The sequence below is a fragment of the Sturnira hondurensis genome, unplaced genomic scaffold (assembly GCF_014824575.4).
Source record: "Sturnira hondurensis isolate 20B ecotype Veracruz unplaced genomic scaffold, ASM1482457v3 Scaffold0019978, whole genome shotgun sequence".
Taxonomy (NCBI): domain Eukaryota; kingdom Metazoa; phylum Chordata; class Mammalia; order Chiroptera; family Phyllostomidae; genus Sturnira; species Sturnira hondurensis.
In genome coordinates this window covers 757351-777624 of record NW_028092609.1, presented here as the reverse complement: position 1 = coordinate 777624, position 20274 = coordinate 757351, and the positions used below count along the sequence as shown (strand labels likewise).

The 20274-nt window shown below is 52.7% G+C and overlaps 1 protein-coding gene across 1 annotated transcript in view; it reads left to right on the top strand.

Moving 5' to 3' along the window:
- The window catches only part of EFCAB6 (EF-hand calcium binding domain 6), a 152251-nt gene that overhangs the window by 36668 nt on the left and 95309 nt on the right, over positions 1-20274 (top strand). The window contains exons 6-8 of the mRNA XM_037028488.1: positions 6243-6379; positions 10443-10555; positions 19293-19417. Coding sequence (XP_036884383.1) covers positions 6243-6379; positions 10443-10555; positions 19293-19417 — 375 coding nt within the window. The remainder of the gene's footprint in view (positions 1-6242; positions 6380-10442; positions 10556-19292; positions 19418-20274) is intronic.

Sequence of the window (20274 nt, the reverse complement as noted above, 5' to 3'; positions counted from 1 at the left end):
TGAGCCGCGCCCCTCCCACACGTCCCCAAATTGAAGGTTGGTGTTGATGAGCTTCTGAACGTACTCTAATTTTTTCCTATCTGGTTTGGCTCATCTCTACCAGCTGGTAAATAGGAAATGTTCACGGTAGGAAGCCAATACTCTGTGGAGTGTAAACAGATGGAATCGATATAAAGTGACAAGGCAGCCCGCGCGGCGGCGAACACAGAGCCAGTGCGAGGAAGACAGCCGCCTCGGCCGCTCGTGCTCCGTTCCGGCTCATTTCGTCCTGAATAGCGCTCGTCGCCGCACAGCTGTGCCGGCCCCGCCTTCCTTCTGCGCTGATGATGACAACTCCAAAGAAAAACTTTAATTAAAGATTTTATATGAAATAGCCAAAAGTAGAATAATAAGGAAAATGAGCACTGATGTGTTTATTGTAAGAGAACTCCTCTTTCATGGTTTCGTTTGGAAAGTTTACTCCTTAAATGTACAACGATTGTGGTTGCCGTGACACAAAGGTGTGGGGTGACAGCAGAGGATGCAGAACCCCGCATTCCGCTGCGGAGCTGGGCCGAGGGCGCCAGGCTCTCCGCGGGGGCGTGATGGGGAGGCTGGGGTCAGGCCGCGGGCAGGCGTGGGGCGCCTCCCCAGCCCCTTCTGCTGGAAGCCAGGCAGAGAAGGCAGCTCTGAGTGAGGAGCGAGCAGGAGACAGCGGAAGGGGCCTGGTAAGACCTCGGCTGTCAAAGGTTAAGTCACTGTGTGAGGCTGGGCTCCAGCAGGAAGAAGCTTCGCCCTCCTTGAGCGGGGCGGGGGGGGGGGGGGGGGGGGGGGGGGGGGGGGGGGGGGGGGGGGGGGGGGGGGGGGGGGGGGGGGGCAGGCCCAGAGTGGAGTGTGCCACCTGAGGGGAATTTGGGCCTCCGGAGACCCTTTCAAGTCTGGGCGGGCATGTTTCTGTGGCTCACAGCTTTCCTTCCTGGAGCTCAAAGTGCTGCAAAAAGAATTTTAAACAAAGAACCGTAGAGTGATAATAACCCCCACTGTTAGCAGTTTATCGAACCACCCAGACTCAGTGGGGCACAAATACGTAGCCGTCTGAGTTCTCAAGTCTCATTGTCTGTTCCCAGGCAGGCACTAGCGCGCCTGCCTCCTCTGTCCCTGAAGGATGCTGTTTGAGGCAGGTCCCTGGCCTTCTGGCCACGGGCAGTGTAAAGGAGGCCAGTGCAGGCTGGCCCAGGCTAAAGCCTCAAGCTCTGGTCCAGCTGGGCAGCCTCTTCCCTCTTTCCAGTTGGTGGATCTGTGGGGGCCAGGGGAGGGAGCAGGTCCGTCTCCCTGCATTGTGTCCTCTGGGGGCAGCAGGCAAAGGCGGCTCTCTGACAGGGCACACAGGCAGGATCAGTGCTCTGGGGGCCTCCAAACTTAGGGCTCCTACTGAGGGGGCTCCGCTTCCTCCTCAGGCCGCTCGGTCCCCTGGCCTGATGAGCAGCCCCCGGAAGCAGGACAGCTCGCCTCTGCCTTTCTTGGTCTCTTCTTAACCTATGGACCATCCACAGCCCCCGCCCCCCACCAATGGCAGGTATGCGGGCCGCTCTCATCTGCCCAGCCCGACCTGCTCTGCGTGTCTGCTGAATTCCTAGTTCGAACCCAGGAAGGTGCACAGCGGGCCGCTGAGTTCGCTGGGAAACGAGATACCTATCTGCCCACCTCCTGCCTGTACAATGGCCAGCCTGGCCGGCAAGAGCGTCCTCCCCGTAAGGGCTGCAGCGGCCCCATCAGTGCATCCCTCCATCTGTCCAGCTCTTTACCCATCATCCATCTGTCCCTCCATCACCATCCATCCATCCACCCATCCATCCGTTCCATAAATGTTCATCGACCCAGGCATGCCCTGTTCTTGCCCTGGACTCCCGCCCACTGCAGAACTGTCCTCTCACCGCCCATGTCAGCTTGGGCTGGGCAGCAGGGCTGTGGCTGGGGGGAGGAATGCTGGTTCAGGCCCTTGCTATTTCCTGGCCTGAGTGTGGTTTCCTGGTTGTTTGGATCTCTGTCCTCAGCCTTTGGTCCAGCCGGCGGTTCTATCAAACCGCCATTCACAGAGACACACGAGCGAGTTTCCCCTCTCACACACTGGCCCAGCGCCCTCGTTCATTCCCGTTTCATGGAGGAGGAAACGGAGGGTGAGGCGCTGCTCCAGTGTGCGGGGAAGAAGCCAGTGGTCTCAAAGGGGAGGGGGGTGTGCCTCAGTGCAGGCCGAAGGAAGGCACAGGTGGGCCTGGCGACCCAGGGAGGGCTGGCAGGGAGCTGTCCTGCAGAGGACACCAGCCGAGCAGAGTCTCGGGTGATGAGCGCACTTGACTGTGTGAGAAAGAACACGGAGCCTGCAGGGGAGGGAGGGGATGTGTGGTTGACAGGTCTCTGGGGGAGGTGGTCAGATTATCTAGGGTTTGGCAGGCAGGGCAAGGACTTTCCTTAGTGGGACGAGACCATGCTGTGCTCGTGAATGGAACAGTTCCTACACTGGAGCTGGGGGCCGTGGGGATGCGTGACTGTGTGAGCCGGAGCTGGGGCGGGGCGTCCACAGGAGGCTCAGAGACGGCTGGCTCTTGCTGTAGACTTGCCCATGTTACACCGAAGTCTCGCTGGCCTAGGAAGGAGCTAGCTGCTGCCTACACCATCCCAGTCTCTTTCTCTCCCCTTTCCTCTGCGGCCCTCTCCTCCCTTTGCAGGGCAGCAGGGGATGGGGAGTGGTGGGGCTACCCCTGGGGCCCCCACCACGTCCGTTTCTTCTGCCTTTGCCTTTCGTCCCACCCGGGACGGGACAAGCCTTGTGACAAGGCCATGGCTCCGACTTGGTTGCCTTTGATGGGCCTCGCCATCTGCAGCTCTGTTCAGACCCTGCCAAACTTCAGCCTGACAAACGATAAGAAACTTGGAGACATACCTCTGGTGGGAGTGAGTTCTGTGCCAGGCTGGCGGCTCCCCGGCGTTCTGGGCGGAGGTCCATATGGGTTGCTCTGGGGTTTTAAAAAAGCACAGCCTCTCCTGTCCAGCGCCTCACAGAGGAGGTGGGCTGGATCGCACCTTGGACTGGGTGCACGGCTTTGTTTGGCCAAGGGCGCACGCGCTCTTGAGGCCAGGCCTGTGCTTCAGAGCTTTAGCTGCAGTGAGGGGGCAGTGCAGCCCCAGTTCACACTGCCCCGTCTTCCTCTTCGGGACCCCCCAGTTTCGGATATTGAATAGTTTCAGCCAGCGCCCTCTGGGGGTTGGAAGTGGGAGATGGATGTGGAACTTAGCACAGGACTTTGCCCATAACCGACATTCAGTTAACATGCGTTCAGTTAGCATGTTACTCCACTCAGGATCGGCCCCGAGGGGGCGTCACAGATGTATAACAAGGCTTCCCTACAGTGCGGCTGTTCCCCAAGCAGGTGGAGGGGGAGCAGGGAGCAGGCATTTGGGGGTGGGGTGTGGGGGACAGACAGTAGAAACAAGCATTGTATTTAGTGTTGAGAAGGATTCTATGAAGGTAAGCATGTCGGGAGGGGAGGTGTCTTGTCTTATAGGCGTGTTCAGGAGATGCCGTTTTGTTTTGGTTTTTTAAAATAAGATTTTATTTATTTATTTTTGGAGACAGGGAAAGGGAGAGAAAAAGATCAGGGGAGAAATATCAATGTGTGGTTGCCTTTTGCATTCCCCCCCACTGGGGCCCTGACCCACAACCCAGGCATGTGCCCTGACTGGGAATCGAGCCAGTGACCCTTTGGTTCTCAGGCCAGCGCTCAATCTAAGCCACACCAGCCAGGGCAGGAGATTCCATTTTGATAAGTTGACACTTGGGCTGAGACCCTGACAACTGCAGGGTGGCTGGTGGCTCCCGGGCAGAGTGTTGCGGTGCACACAGATGCCCTGAGGCAGGAGGATCTGGCCCTCGAGGGCGGCAGCAGGCCTGTGTGGCTGGGAGAGCCACACCGGTGGGGGGAGCGGAGGGGGAGAGCTGCTGGGAGCCAGTCTCGGGGTGTCATAGCAAGACCTGGCCTCACCCTGGTGACACAGGCGGGATTCTGCAACCATGGCGACAGGAGGGCTGCAAGGCTCTTCAGACAGAGAGGACAAGGTGTGTGGGTGGGAAGAGGAGAGTCTGCCAGGTGGCCCTGCCCAGTTTGGGGTGGGCAGGCTATGGGAGGGGAGGTGGGTGGGCCTGGCCAGGATGTCACTGGGCAGTTGGGCCCAGAGCAGAGGCCAAGGCTGGAGACAGGCCTATGAGAGCCTCCAGCTGCCCCTCAAGGATGCAGGGCCGGGCCACCAGGCATCAGTGTGGTGACCGGAGGACTGAGCCCTAGGGTGCTCTGAGTGTGGGGGTTGGGAGAGGAGGGCTGAGGAGGGGACACCAGGAGGCAGAATGGCAAAGGGAACGGGGAGAGGGCTGTGGCTGCTGTAGGAGACGGGCTTCCGGGAAGAAGGGGGCATGAGCTGTGTGGGGGCTGCTCTGGGGACAGAGTGGGGGCTGCTCAGGGGTCCTGGAGACTGGCCGCATGGGCATGGGGTCTGAGGACAGGGAGCAGAGGGGAGAGAAAAGGAGCCAGGGCAGCGGGCGGGGTCCTGGTGGGGAGAAGGTTGCTGGGGCTTGGTGCTCAGGGGAGGGAGCTAGGGAGGTGGGAGAGGTGCTTGGGCCGTGGGTCTAGCTAGATTGGGGGTAGCAGTTATTAGGAATTATTAGGAATGATTAGGGGTGGCATTTGAGCGGGTAGCTATGCACCCTCGAGGGAGGTGGACCATGAGCTGAGGGACCAGTTATCAGCGGTCAGTTGTGCGAAGTAGTGTGGACACTGGTGGGCACGCCAGGGGCTCAGGGCCCCCGGAGAGCTGTGAGGGGGTGTGGGAGGGTCTCCCCTCCTTGCAGGAGGGGCTGGAGTTAGGAAGTCCCAGGGGCCGGTTCAGTGGCTTCTATGGCGTGACCAGGACAGCCACCCCGGAGGAGCTGCGAGGCCGTTTGCTCCTGGAATCCGGTCAGCCCAAGACTGTTGGTGAAGGGAACCGTCAGGGGATATATCGATAAAAGAGAACAAATCTGTTCCCCTTGGAGTTGTCCCTAAACCCTCTCCTCGGAGTTTGCCCATTTTCCTCCGAATCGGGGCTGCCCTTGGGTCTGGTCCAGTGTGGGTTGGTGGAGAGAGGCCTTCCAGAGCCCAGCCCTCCTGGCCGCTCAGCACTCTTCCTCCACAGTCCCAGCTGCTGTGTGTCCTGGTGGGGACTGAGCGGTGATTCCACGCTGGTTCGGTCACCCCCAGCACCTCTCCTAGCTCAGACGCCATCTCCTGCAGAAAACCTCCCAGATGGCTCTAGCTGGAAGTGCTTATTCTCCCTGGGAAGGCCTAGGGCACCTCGTTTGTCTCTGTGAGTTGGCTCCTGCCCCACCCCCGACTGGGCTTTGTTCAGCTTTCATGGATGTGCCGCGCAGTCTCTGTGCTGCAGGGTCAGGTGACACTGATTTCACCTGAGGTCAAGTCCCAGCATCATCCACGTCCAGCCAGGTCATGTTGGGTGGCCCATGGATCCTCCCTAAACCTCCGTTTTATCTAAAAATGGGAAACGGTCCCACTGCCTTCACGTGGGCTGGGAGGAGGCAGCCACGTGGCTCTGCGCGGGGCACACGTGGAGCCCGATGGGCGTTTCTCCCCTTAAACATAAGTAGCTGAAGGGCAGGTGCGCGGTGTGGCACTCCGCGTACCTCCACGGGCCAGGTCAGGCGCTCACGCCGTCTGCCCAGCAAGGCTGCGCCTGCTGAACTTGGGGCAGAGCTCTGTAAAAATTTTCTGTAACATCTTTTAAAAATTCAGAGGGGTTGAAATACACAGTCATATTTTTCATTCAGCTCCTAGTAAAAATAGTTTGCATATGGCTATGAAAAACAAAACGCGTACAAGTTTAGGTGTGCCAGAACTGTGGTTCTGAAGTATCAGTTAACAAAAAAAGATTTTTCATATGGCTTAAAAGGGAATGAACTGTGGATGGGACTTACTGCTTTACATTAGGGTTTGTTTTTTTAATTTACTAAGACTATTTACAGAGGAAATCGCCTTGAAAACATTCAATAAATGCAAAGTGTTCTTTTTTCCATAGACATGTCATTTTGCAATGCCTACAACTGGAGTCTTTGAAAACATTTTATTTTATAAGAAGCCATTTAAAAGCTCATGTTTCTCATTGCCATTCGGTTTTCCACACTGGGTCTTCTGACTTTTCCTAAATCACTTTATACACAGATTTTAAGAAACATTAAAACTGTCGTCAGCGCCCTGGAGCTCATCGATGTCCACAAGACGGGCCTGGTCCGGCCGCAGGGGCTGCGGCGGGTCCTGGAGACCTTCTGTTTGAGGATGACAGACGAAGAGTACAAAGTGTGAGTGAGTGTAGAACTCGAGACCAGTCCCCAAATGGGACCTGTCGGGTGCCTTGGGGCCACAGTTGTCCTCCCTCCTGCCCTGCTCCTCCAGTATTCTGGAAAGAGGCCCCCCCCCCCCCCCCTCNAGTTTTCTGGAAAGAGGCCCCCCCCCCCCCCCGCTGCCTCCTTTCCCCTGTCCCTGCCCCTCTCTGTGGATTCTCAGACGTGGGGGCTGGGGGTTCTCATTCCTGGGGAACCTGGGGTGTGTGCATCTGGCCTGCAGCCTCAGCATCGTGATTCAAGCCCTCCGTCACCAACCCCCTCTCCTCCGGGCTGGCACCGCGCTCTCCCTCCCATGCGGCTCCAGCTCGCAGTGGACTTGTTCTCAGAACTCGTGTGGGGAGGTGTTGGGAGAAAAATGAAGAATTTTCCGCCTGCATTCATGAGTTAATGGGCTCCCTGTTGGCTTTCCGTCCTGATGGAACAGCCGAGACTTCACTCTCCCTGGAGACCCGTTCCTGCCGAGGTGGGTGGGTGGGGGGTGCTGTTGCCATGGGGGAGAGCAAACCACTGACTGTTTAGCTGTTCCTTGGTGTCGGTAAGCCCCTTCCTTGTGCTCCTGACTCCGGGGCAGTCGTGGGCGGGCCGCCAGCTTGGCTTTTTTTTTTTTTTTTGAGCCTCCAGTAGTCTAGAGCATTTAGAAGGAGCCAGGTGTTTGGCTTCAGTGGCTTCTTGAGTTTTGAATGGAAGCCACTGGAAGGGGGGCCCAAGTTTAGCTTTATTTATATAGTACTCAGCTGGGAGGCACTCTCGCTCCTGCCTTTCCCGCTTTCGTGACCACCCTCCAGCCCACTCGAGAAGCACACGCCTCAGCAGGCCACCCAGAGGCCTGGGTTCCACCTCACGAGAAACCGCTGTGCGAGTGGCTGGCTGCGTCCCTCACACAGAGTGGGTCAAACGTCCACGTGACTGTCACAGGCCCTGCAGGGTCTGAAAAGCAAGGAGACGTTTAAAAAATGGATATTTCCTAGTCTGCTGAATAATTCCTTTTTTCCTCTTTATAACCCACCTCAGAATATAAAAGCCATAATAGATGTTTTAATTTTTACATCTTTCCGGCTGGGAAAGTGTCCAGAATAAGATCCAAACAAAACAAATTAAATAATTTTGTGCACGTAATTATAGAACAGAAGCAACGCTCTTTTAAAGCAGGCAATCAAAAAACAAAACTGTTTTATTTGACAATAAACCTTGCGTTTGGCACCGCAGTCTCCAACCTAGTAAATCTATAAAAAATGTTACTGTCTGTTTCTCCATCTCACAAGCATTGAATAATAAAGAACTCCACACGTTTTTATTTGAGATTTTTTTAAGCCTCAAAAACAATCCTGCTTTCATGATAAGGCTTGAGAAACTTAATAGAATTGCTTTCCTTAAGGATGGAAACGTAGGAGATCAAAGCAGCCCATTTCTTCAATTGCTTTAATGCCTCTCTGACTGAGGCTGAAGAGTGTGCTCGTTCCTGGAGAAGCTGCTTCAGTGTTAGCGTTGCCTTTTAGTGTTTGGAGCAGGAGACACAATGCATCTTTGAATCTTTTTTTTTTTAATAGCTTTCTGTTTCATTTTGGCCTTCAGTTCTTGGCCTAGGCATTGAAGTCAGGCGTGCTTGGGGTCTGGCCTGTGTCCAGCCTTCACTCGCTCTCGGGCCATGGGGGGCCACCATGCCTCTCGGAGACTCAGTTTTCTCTTAAAGAGCCGGAGACCGAGGAGCCGCCCTTGCAGGGCTCGTATGAAGATTCCACATAATGCGCAAAGCTCGCCCCGCGCCAGGCACAGAGCAGGAGCTTCAGTTGTAGGGACGGGGCCGTCACCCGTCGACTGCACGGGAAGCAGCTCTCTGGGGGCTCCAGAATTCCGTCCCGTCTGTGTGAATGAGGGGCCAGAGAAGGCCCCCCGAGTTTCATACTTAATGAGACCGTCCTGAGACCCCTGGGTTTTCTTTTATTGTTCCCACCTTGCACCACTCTACCTCCCACCACCTGCAGACCAAAGGGTCTGACTCCAGGGGAAATAACCTATGAGCAGCATGAGAAACAAATCCCTCCCTCCCCTCTCACTAGAGACCAGTCTGCTGCCAGAGCCTAGGAGGGAAGCCCAAGGCTCAGCTCCAGCTGGTGAACTTGGAGAGGTTTACTGGTTGGGAGGTGTCTCCCCTTTGCCCTGAGAGCCCGCCTTCCCATGTGTTTGGACTTGCCTGGGGGTCTCGGTGGACGTGTGGGTTCAGGTCCCTGGGAAAGCGGCCTTGCTTGTGGCACCTTAGGAAGGGTTGTGTGTCCCGGGCCTTTGTTCTTGTAAAAACGCTTTGTGAGACCCTGCAGGCTGGGCAGCGCTGAGGCTCCGTCTTTGAAATTTCATCGGCATGGGCACTGTTACCACAGACTTCTGTCTGTCTGTCTGTCTGTGCTTGGTGAACCTGCAGCGGGCACTGTAACCGAGTGTGCACTGCATGTTAGGGAAGGTCAGGTGCTCTAGGGGCAGGTAGGACTTCGCAGGACTGCGGGCCTTCGCAGAAAACGAGGAAGCTGGTGGCGAGACTTTCTGCAGCACGCTGTCGCTTTCCTGGAGCAGAGAGCGGCCACCACTTTTGGGTGGTCAGCAGACAGAGCATGGGAGCCACAGTCTGGGTTCTGGAACTTGCAGCCTCCTTGTCCTTGTCGCCAGACAGATGCTGCGGATGAAAGGGAGCTATCGAGGGCGTTCAGCATCTGGCAGCCATCATGTCGCAAGACAATTTTGCTTTTTAGAACAATAGACAAGCTTTGTCAAAGCGGAAGAAAAGGTGCTCACTGAAATGAATGCATGACATTACTGTGTTAAATTTGGAAAACAGGAAAATAACAAATACTTTAAGGGGTAATTACTAACTTTGTAGAAAGCAGCACAGAATTGGATAATTATAGAAACCAACACATATGGAGGTAATGTAACCAAACACTTAAAACTGTCATTTTTTAATAAATGTAATAATGCAGAAATTGTGTAGAAAACCATTTATCAAGTGGCAGATTTGAATAATTGGAAAAAATTCCCCTTTATTTTAACTTTAAAAAGGAGTATTTGTGTATTTCAGAGAGAAACATTGGTTGTGTTTAAAAATGTCCTCTTTATGGGAATCATAGCATGGCCATGACACCCGCCCCACCCCCACCCCTGCACTCAACTTGCTTTGAAACAAACTGTCACCTGGGACCTCGGTTTCCTTGGGGAGATGATGTGCTTGGTCAACACCGTGGGCCACGTTCTCCCCTCCACCCAGCTCTAGGTTTCTCTGACGAGTGACGTGTCACGGGGAGCACCTGTCCGTGGCGCAGCCCCCTGCCACCAGTGACAGAAGGGAAGTGGGACCTGGACTTGCTCTGAGTGCAGAGGCGCAGCCCTCCTGCCGCCTACGCCCTGGCGCCCCCCGCCTCCTGCCAGAGAAGGAAGTCCCAGGGGTGTCCCGGGCAGGGCTGCCCCAGCAGGTCCCAGGCGGTCCTGTCCCTTTCAAGTGCGGGTGTTCACCCACCCGCAGGGTCAGGGGCCCTCCTTAGAAGTGTCCATTTCTTGAAGAAAAGGTGACATTTGCTGGGGGTCTCGTTTTCCTTTTTTTGTTAATAACACGTCATCAAGATTTTATTGTCACGTAATAAAACAAAACTGAGAAATGGACCCCGTGGCTCTTTCTCCTCCCATCTCCTCCCAGTCAGAGCGCTTGCGCCCCTCAGTGGCCAGCGCGGTCCCAGCTCTGCCGCTGGGCTCCAGGCTCTCAAGCCGCAGCGCGCTCTTCGCAGTTTCAGCGTTTTTGCGGAAAATCGGCTTGGTCTGGCGCCATGGCCACTCCGCGCCCGTCCTCGCGCCCCTGCTCGCCCTGGGGGGCTCCGGGGCTAGCGCTCGCCGCTGCCCTGCCAGGAAGTCCAGCGAGCGCCGGCAATTGGAGAGGAAGAAGCACTGGGCTCTAGTTTAACTCCGGCTCCATTTGGCAGCACACGTGGAAGTGAGTGCTCTGGCCATTCCCGGTCACAGGAGGGTGTTTCTGTTTCAGGTTTGCGCAGCACTACGACATCGATAAAGACGCCGTGGTGGATTACAATGTTTTTTTGAAGAACCTCAGTATAAATAATAACTTAAACCTTAAGTACCACATGGGAAACCAAGGTACGTATTTTTCAAGTTCAGAGCTGAACATGTCATCACCCTTTGCACTGGTAATCCCTCTCCTGCGGGCCCGTCCGAGGAAGTGGTGTCCGACAGGGACGTGCGTTATCCCCAGGGGGGTCCGGGTGTCGTGACTTGTGAGTCACCGACGTGTGCACTGCAGTGTGCAGCCCCGAGCCGCGGTAACAGGCCGGGGTAACAGGAGCGCGCATGGGGGGCACAAGCAAATGGCGGGAAGGAAAGTCCAAACCCCAGATTATTTTGAAATGGTATGTCTCCAGGTGCTGTTTGGTTCTTCTTCCTGCTGCTTCCAACTTTTCCAAAGTTTTTGACAATCAGCACGATACTCCTTTCATGATGGGGAAGAATCTCGTGATAAAAGGGCAAAAAGTTGAGTAGTTTATACGAAGCCAATGCAGGTTTAGAAGCTGGAAAAGGAGAAGTTTGCCTTTCCTCATCCCAGCCTGGTGGGTCCCCTGAGGACGCGGGTCTGAGGGATGCAGTCGCAGAGTCTCGCTTGCAGCCCTCTGGTCCCTCGAGGCCGGGGCTTTCCTTCCTCCGAGCCCACCGCCTGTGAGCGGCTCATTCCACAGCGGTTGTTGCCCAGTGCTTTCAGCCCCGCACCGGCTCCCTGCGCGCCTGGTTGGCAGGCCTGCCTCACCGGCCAGCTCTCTGACTGCAGCGCGGCGCCTCCCACCGAGGCAGGTGCTCCGGGCTCCTCGAGGTAAAGCCTCCCGAGTTCCGGGAGTCACTGGACCGGGTGATCTCCAGGGGCCCTTCGTCCTTCGTGTTCTGTTAGTTCATGTGCGGGTCTGGCGCTGCCAGGCCGTGGGGGTGCGGAACCAAGGACACCCTCTGTGTTTACGAAGTGTGTGTGTGTGTGTGTGTGTGTACAGGGTCCAGCAGAAGTACGTCTGCTTAGTGTGGTTGGGAGGATAGTTTTATGGGTGTAATAATTTGTTGTTTTAATTCGAACATCATACGGTGTGTGTATGATGGGTGTGACATTGTCGTGCTACGGAATTCCACATTTGTGATTTTGTAATAAAAAAGGTGTTATTTGTGCCGGACTCTGTGTGTAACATACACATTAAATAGGGCAGGTGAGAGCAAATAAGTCCCATAAAAAAGAATAATCAAAAGCAACAATTTATTGTGTTCTGTGTAGACACTATAACCTTAGTTTCAGTTTTTATTTCTCTCAGTGGTGTTGTGCAGCGGGTCTCAGGGTCCCAGTTTCAGTGAGAAGACTCGGACCTGGGTGCCACCCAGCCACTCTGTAGTGGAGCTGAGACTTGGCCGTTCAGCTCCACAGGAAATGGTTAAAATGCCTTCGAGGGAAGAACAGATGCCACGGGGTGCTCACGGGGGTGGGGAGGTGGCGGAGCGGGGAGGTGCAGGACCAGGGCTCCCAGGATGTGTGTGACGGATGCCAAGGGATTAGGTAGGTTGGCCGGAAGCCTGGGCCGTGCGGTTCGCCCAGGGGGGAGGTAAGGGGGGATCTAGCCTGACTGAGGAGTGTTTTCATCCTGAGTAAGTTTATGTACCAAGTTGATTACCGTAATAGTTGACCCCACTTAATGAGCGCTTGTTCCATGCCAGGCATCTGTCTTTCTTCACAGTCACCACAGCCAGGGGAGGTGGGCACAGGGGCAGAGGAGCAAGGGTATGGCCCCCCACAAATAAACCACCACCATCAGCCTCAGTTCTGGCCTCTTCCCGTGCAAGTCTGTGCAGGGGAGGGACAAAGGGGAAGAAAGACATTGGAGGAACAAGTTCATGTGCAGGGTCCGGCAGAAGTAAGACTGCCTGAGTGAGGTTGGTGGGGCATACCCGTGGGTGTGATAACTCACAGTTTTAACCGGAACATTGCACCTGCAATGCCATGTGGTGTGCTTGAGTGTGATACTGTTGTGTTACGGAATCACATGCTTAGGATTTTGTAATAAAAAGGGGTGTTTTGGGGCTGAACTCTATATGCTATGTTGTGTGTTTATTTCTACTTGAGTGTATCAGAAAAATAGAAATTGAAATGAAGAATGAGGAAAATGTTGACTAAGTCTTGGCTGCATGTCACGTGGGCAGGTCACACTTCCCCCCTTCAGACCCTTGTGGACTTTGACCCACTGCCTTCTGCTGCCAAGGACGCATGTGCAGAAGTCCTGGGCTCCCCCCAATTTCCTCCCTGGTTGGACCTGGCTGCCTGAAGGGTTCTGTACCCCCAAATTTCAGCAGTGTGGCTGGGTATGTCTTAGTGTTGAGCTTTCTGTATCAATTTCCCGACACACAGTGTATTTTCAACTTGCCCATGTAATTATTTCTTTATGTCAAGGGTTTTTTTGGGGGTAATAATAGTATGTATTTTCTAATATCTTCTGTTCCATTTTTCAGATTTTTAGCCTCAGGGATGCACATTATCCTTGTGTTGGATCGTCTTTGTCCTCCACGTCAATTACAGTCTTTCACTGGGCTTTGCTCGCTTTTCCCTCTGTGTTCTCGAGGGTCATCTCGGCTCCTCTGTCTGCACCAGTAATTCGATTTTCACTGAAGTATATTCTGTTACTCGCTGGGTCTACTTTATCGCTTCTATAATGGTGTTTCCTTTGGTCTGCTATATTATTTTTCATCTCATTTTGTTGTTTTATTATCTGCTTTTATTCTTTTATTGAATTCATGATCTTGTTAAGAAGTTCTATAAAGTGATTCCATACCTCGAGTTAGATTTCTTCCAAAATGGGATCTTTGCCTTTTTGCGTTACGCCCCCCTTCCTTCTCCATCCCCCTGCCTGCCCCTCGACATTTTTCCTGTAGGGTTTGCATAATTTTAAGAAATTCGGAGAAGCGAGCATTTTAGTCCATTGTACGTCTTTAATTAATCACAATCGACTTGTAAACAATATTACACAGAGTCGTGTGACGTGACAGTGTCTGCCCAGTTCTTCTTCCCTGCTTTTGGTTGTATTTCTGTCATATATCGTACTTTCACAGACACTAGAAGCACCGCACATTGCTACAACTTCTATTTTCATTATATTTTATTGATTATGCTATCCCAGTTGTCCTGATTTTTCTCCCTGTGCCCTCGTCTATCCGGCACCCCCACTCCCTCAGGTGGCCCCCCACCATTGTCCATGTCCGCGGAGCATGTGTGTGAGTTCTCTGGCTGCTCCGTGTCCTACGCTGGACTTACATGCCCCTGGCTGTTCTGTGACTGCCTGTTCGTACTTCTCAATCCCCTCACCGCTTCCCCCATTCTCCGCCAGACCCCCTCACATCTGGCAACCATCAAAAAACTGTCCGTATCCATGATTCTGTCTGTTCTTCTTATTTGCTTAGTTTGCTTTTTAGATTGAATTGCTGATAGACATGTATTTTTTGCCATTTTATTGTTCATAGTTTTGATCTTCTTTTTCTTAAATAAGTTCCTTTAACATTTTATATAATAGCGATTTGGTGATGATAAACTCCTTTTGTGTTTTCTTGTCTGGGAAGCTCTTTATTTGCTCTTCAATTCTAAATGAAAGCTTTGCTGGGTAGAACAATCTTGACTGTAGGTCCCCACTTTTCATGACTTTGAATATTTCCTGCTAGTCCTTTCTTGCCTGAAGAGTTTCTTTTGAGAACCCAGCTGACGGTCTCACAGGGACTCCCCTGTAGGTGACTAACTGCTTTCCTCCTGCTGCTTTTAAGATTCTCTCTTTACCTTTAACCTCTGGCATTTCAATTATGATGTGTCTTGGAGGGGGCCTCTTTGCCCCCGTCTCTTTTGGGACTCTCCCTGCTTCCTGGACTTGCATGCCCATCTCCTTCAAGTTAGGGAGGTTTTCTTTCACTGTTTTCAAACAGATTTCCATTTTCTTGCTCTTTTCTTCTTCTGACATCCCTATGATGTGAATGTTGGACCTTTTGAAGTTGTCCCAGAAGCTGCTTATACTGTCCTCATTTTTTTTGGATTCTTTTTTCTTGTTCTGATTGGTTGTGCTGGGTTTTTTTTCTTCCCTGGGTTCCATATCATTGATCTGAATGTCAGCGTCATCTACTCTACTGTTTCCCTGTAAATTGTTCTTTATTTCAATTAGTGTATCCTTCATTTCTTACTGGAATTTTTTATGCTGCTGAGGTCCTCACTGAGTTCCTTGGGCTTCCTTATAAACAGTGTTTTGAACTTTGCATCTGATAGATTGCTTACCTCCATTTCATTTAGCTCTTTTTCTGGAGTTTTGATCTTTTCTTTCATTTGGGCCATGTTTCTTTGTCTCCTTGTTTTGGCAGCCTCCCTGTGTTTGTTTCTATGTATTAGATAGAGCTGCTTTGACTCGAGGTCTTGACAGCATAGCCTAATATAGTAAGTGTCCTGTAGGGCCCAGTGGCTCAGCGTCCCCTATCACCCAGGCTGGGTACTCGAGGTGCGCCCTTCGTGTGGGCTGAGCGCATCCTCCTCTGGTGGTTAAGCCTTGGTTGCTGTTAGCAGATCATCAGGAGGGATTTACCCAGACACGGCTGTACCCCAGGTAAACCCAGGGATTTACTGGGGTACAACTGTGCCTGGGCTGTTCCCAGACACCCGGGCACAGCTGCGAGGACTGGCTGTGACCACTGACCACCAACCTCTGCGCTCTGTGGAGGACTGGCTGTGCAGGGCCAGGTGGTGGGGCTCTGACCTGGTCTGCAGCTGTCCACTGGGTGCGCAGGCTCTGGGGTTCCCTCAGCTCCCCCAGATCTTTTACCTTCTTTCAGCAGGCCAAGGTCACCCCCCACTTTAGGCACCCTGCCTAAGCTGTAAAGTGATCTGAGGTGGCTGCTCCTTGTGCTTGGAGATTCCCAGGCAAAGCCAAGCTCTGAATCTAAGCTGCTGCTACTGCCGGGCCTGGGGCTCCCTGAGGCCGACTGTTACTTGTTTGATGGGGTTTAGGAAGCTGTGGAGCAGGAACCAAGACCAGCCATTCATATAGGAAAGCAGCTTGGGTGGACCCAGGAGTTGAGTGGGGTGGAGTCCCTGGGGGTCTCCACGGCGGGCCACACAGTGGTATCCAGGTTGGTGCAGTCTCAGACGCGCACCAGCTTGCTGGCCCTGTGCGGGGAGGGTTCAGAAAAGGGACAGTGGCCTCTGCTCACTGTGATGCCAGACAGTTCGGTTTCTCCCCATGTGCCACTGGCCTTTCACGCTGCTACCCCAGTGCTGGACCTCAAAGGAAGCAAGTCTGAGTAGGTGAGTCCATGTGTGGGTTCTTTAAGAGGAACCACTCAGGGCTCCAAAAGTTTCTTCCACTGACTCATTTCTTGCTGGTTTTTGCAGCCAGAAATATTAGGGATTTACCTTCCTGGCACTGAAACCCTGGGCTGAGGGGCCTGGGTGGGGCTGGGACCCCTCGCTCCTAAGACATCACTCCCCAATTTTTGTCCACCACACATGCATGAGGGACCAGCCCGCTCCGTGTCTGTGGTCCTCCTACCAGTCTGGATGGATGTGGTCTCTTTATTCCATGGTTGTCAGACTTCCGTTCAACTTGACTTCTGACAGTTCTGAGTGATGCTGGTTCTGTGTTTGAGTTACAGTGTTGATGTGGTCGTGTGAGGAGGCATGTATCTCTCTACCGATTTCAAATTGTAACCGACCAGACTGGGTCTCATCCACATGGTGCCTGGATGGCCCACCCAGCAGGGAGTGTTGAGGGGAACAGGTTTTAGTTACAGGATTCCAGCCCTGGGCAAGAGGGCCGGGAGCACTCTTGCTCAGAGCCCTGCTCTCCCACGGGACCCAGCACTTGCCCTGCTCCCTAACAGGCTCTAATCCACAACCACACCCAGAAGTTCCCCATGTCCTCATCTGTTCCTAAGCCAGCTGCACAAACAGGTCTCTACCCCCTCTGGAATGTGCACTTGTGGGGTTCGGGGTCGCCACCCTCTCACAGCAGCTCCCTCATTCAGCATCTGGGGGGCGTTGTCCTCAGCCTCCACGCAATGGCCTGGGAAGCTTGTGCCGTGTTTCGCTGGATCGTGGTGGAGGCCAGGGAGGGACACATCCCAAGAGAGTGGCTTCCCCGTACGTCCTTCGGAGAAGCGGGCTGACTCAGCCTTTCCAGTCACAGTTCAGTTCAGCTTTGAGCATCCCCCACGAACCCGTGCTTGGTTCGGCAGCTCCCCGCACACCTCCACGAGCCCTCTCCTTACACCCCGTCCTCCAGCCTGCGGGGCAGCTGCCTTGCTACAGACTGCACAGCTTCCTCCTCCTCACCATCCCAGGCCTGGTGGTGGAATCCCCTTCTCCGTCAGCCCACTGTTATTTTAACCTCGAGGCCCGGACCTTCCTGTGTGACCTCATAGCCAGCCCCTCCTGTGATGCGCTGCTTTGCCAGTTACCCGTATCTTTTACCTTCTTTCAGCTGCCATCTTTAGTTAGGGCAAGTTACCCATAATGCGCAGGACATCCGGGTGGGCATCCACCTCCCCTGGCTGTCTCGAGTCACTGTACCCAGAAAGTCACATACACCTTTTGCCTGGGGCAGCAACACAGCCACCAGCTTGTCATTGTTATGCATAGTATCTTAACCACCGTATCTTCCACTTTTTCCTTCCCCCAATCCAGGTTTGGCAGGGTTTCAGGGGACCCCTGCTCTGCACCCCATTACAAAATGAGCAAGACTCCTTCAGAGAAAATTTAGGGACTATGGGGAGGTGGCAGGAATGACGAAGCTTCCCTGAAACCTGGTATAACTGGATGAGGTGCGGTCAGGTCTGCAGCCAGCCGACGAGGTGGTTCCTGAGGGCAGGTCTCGACCTTCAATAGCCCTTCGCCCCCACCCCTCACGGGGCCTGGCTTGACGGTTCTGGAGTCCCATGGGTTTCTTTAGATGTGCTGTGCGCTTCCCTGTGAGCGTCCGTCAGCGTACCAGTGGCGCCAGAGTGGAGGGGGCATAGGATGGTGTCAGCAAGTGCGTGGCCAAGGCAGAGCATGGTTTGGGCGTGGCTTCCTCATCTCTCAGTGAGGCTGTGCCCGCTGTATCTCTCAGTGAGGCTGTGCCCGCTGTATCTCTCAGTGAGGCTGTGCCCGCTGTATCTCTCAGTGAGGCTGTGCCCGCTGTTCTGAGAGCCCGTCCCAATGCTCGGCCCGCCCAGGCCCCAGCATCCTGGGTTGAGTCCCGAAGGACTGGCTGGCTTTGGATTTTATTGTGTTGCCAGACTCCACTGTGGAGGCCTTGCCTCTCCACACCCACCCCCTCCAGCCTCCCTCCCTTCCTCCCTCCCTCCCTCTCTTCCTTCCCTCTGTCTTTCCTTCCTTCCTTCCTTCCTTTTTTTCTTTTGGTAGGAAGTAGAATTCCAGATGACTGGCAGTTTGTTAACTACAGCTGAGTAGTTACCAGTGTATGCTTCATTTGAGTGAAGCTTATTTGCAGACATGTTAGGAAATAAATCTGGGAAACCATTTGTGATTCTTTGCAGTCAGCGTTGAGGAAGAAATGCCTGTATTTTAGATTTATTTCATTATCTTTTATCATAAAAATAATGCATGCTTGTTGAAAAAAAAGCCAGAAAACACACGGAACACAGAATAACAGTCCCCTGTAATCCTCCACTTGAATCCCACCACTGTAATCGTGTTGGCGTATTATCCTCCCAGATTTTGTTTCTGATGCATGAGTGGATGGATGGCTGGGTGGATGGATGCATAGGCAGATATGAAAAGTGTTAAAATGAGAATTAAATTATACTAGTTTTTCCTTTCGATCACGAAACACTATATATCAAAGAAAAATTTCCACATCCATTCATTGAGACAGGTGCCTTTGTTCTAAATATCTGGGTAGTATTCACAGACCGGACAAGCCATGATTTATAAAGCCAACCCTCTCTCTGTTCGCGAGCACCGAAATTGTGTCAGTTCCTTCCCCCTGTCAACGGTGCAGAGCGCACCCTTCCCGGGGCGGGTCTGTTGGGTGGCCCTCTCAGCCCTGCGCTGTCGAGTTCTGGAAGGGGACTAAGGGGCGTTCGGGTCCGGGTTCTCTCTGCACAAGTTCCGGCCCCCGGTTCCCTTACCGCTCCCTTTAGTCCCTGCCGACTCAACAAGTGGGAAAAAACGTTAACTTGTTTTAATTAGACTTTAAAAATTACCAGTGACTTTGAGCAGTTTTTCATACATTTGTTGGATTTTTTTAGTCCTTTTTATGTGAATTACCTGTTTATAACGTTGGTCTATTGCTCTACTGAGTGTATTTTTATTGACTGGTAAGAGCTACTCCTGTATTATGGAAATTGCCTGTATTTCTCATGGAAATTGCCTGTATTTCTCATGTGTGTAACAGTAGTTTTCCCACTCATTTTTCTGTCATTGTTGTTGTGTGTGTGTGTTTAACCAAACAAAAATAAATATGTTGTCAGACCTAGTCATTATTTCAATGATTTCTGGCTCTAAAGTGTTAGTTAGAAAGGCCTTCTCACTCAGCCATTGTGTATTATGTAGTATTCATCCTCATTTTCTTCTATTATAGTTCTATTATTCTACTTGGTGTACATTTTACTCCAAATTTTATCCAAGAATAAGATAGCAGGGAGATCAATTTTATTTTTTTTCTAACGTGTTCATCTAGTCCCTTCAACACCATTTATTCCACAGTTCATCATGGTTTTGGTTTATTCAGGTCTCAGTTTCTACCAGTCAAGTTACAAGGAAAAGGAAACTTTTAATATTTAAATGTACCTTTGACTGTACCGATACACTAAAGCTCTTCTGTCTTGATAGAGGTCTCCCGGGAGAATCAGCAAGTCAGAAACTCCAGAAGGGACTACCTCTCCAGTTCAGATCTGTCTGCAAGTGTCTGGGAAGACCGTCCCTTAGACGAAATCGGGAAGACCTTTTGCCAGGAGGTGAGAGTGTTTCCCTGGCCCCGGGGTCATGAGCACAGCTCGCAGGAAGGGAGATCGGCAGCTGAGGCCCGTAGGGCCAGCGTGGTTTCTGAAATCAGCTTTGGGCCTGACTCCGCCCCTGACTCCACCCCCTGCCCCTGACTCCACCCCCCACGCCCGCTCTTCGTAATGGCAATGCAGTGGCCTGACGGCAGGGAGGTGGCGTTGATGAAGGGTTTTCTCTGCACAGCTCACACACTAATGCTTACAAAAAATACTTCAGCTATATAAAAACACGACACAACTTTACTGAGAGAATAAAGAAAAATGTGAATGAATAAAGAGGCCTTTTCTAGTTCCCGGATTGGAAGATTCATTATTAATGCCTGATCTCCCTACATCTAGGCGAAGAGAGAGATGTGTGTGTGTGTGTGTGTATTATATATAAATACACACACACACACACGCGCACTTTTTTCTTCTAAAAGTTGTGCTAGAGGACTTGTCCTATCGCATATAAAATGTCTATAAAGGCACAGTAGTGAAGACAGCCTGGCGCCTGCACGGCCCCGGGCATGGGAATTGATGGAGCTGTGGCTGGATAAAGACCCGTTTCACAGGTGGGTGTGGCGATCGCAGGAGGCCGGGCAGCCGCTCATCGCCGGGATAGCCCGCGGGCTGCCACCGGCGGGGAGCTGGGATCCACACTCTTCACACCAGGCACATGCTGTGTGCAGCCACTGTTTACATTTAAAAGAAGTAATGTGGGTGAAAGATTTTTAATCTTGACATTTAGATTATTAAACGTGAAGTGCAGCCCGAAAGCCATGCGGAAGACAGGTGGATCTGACTGCGTTGGAGGGAAGACGCCGCAAAGC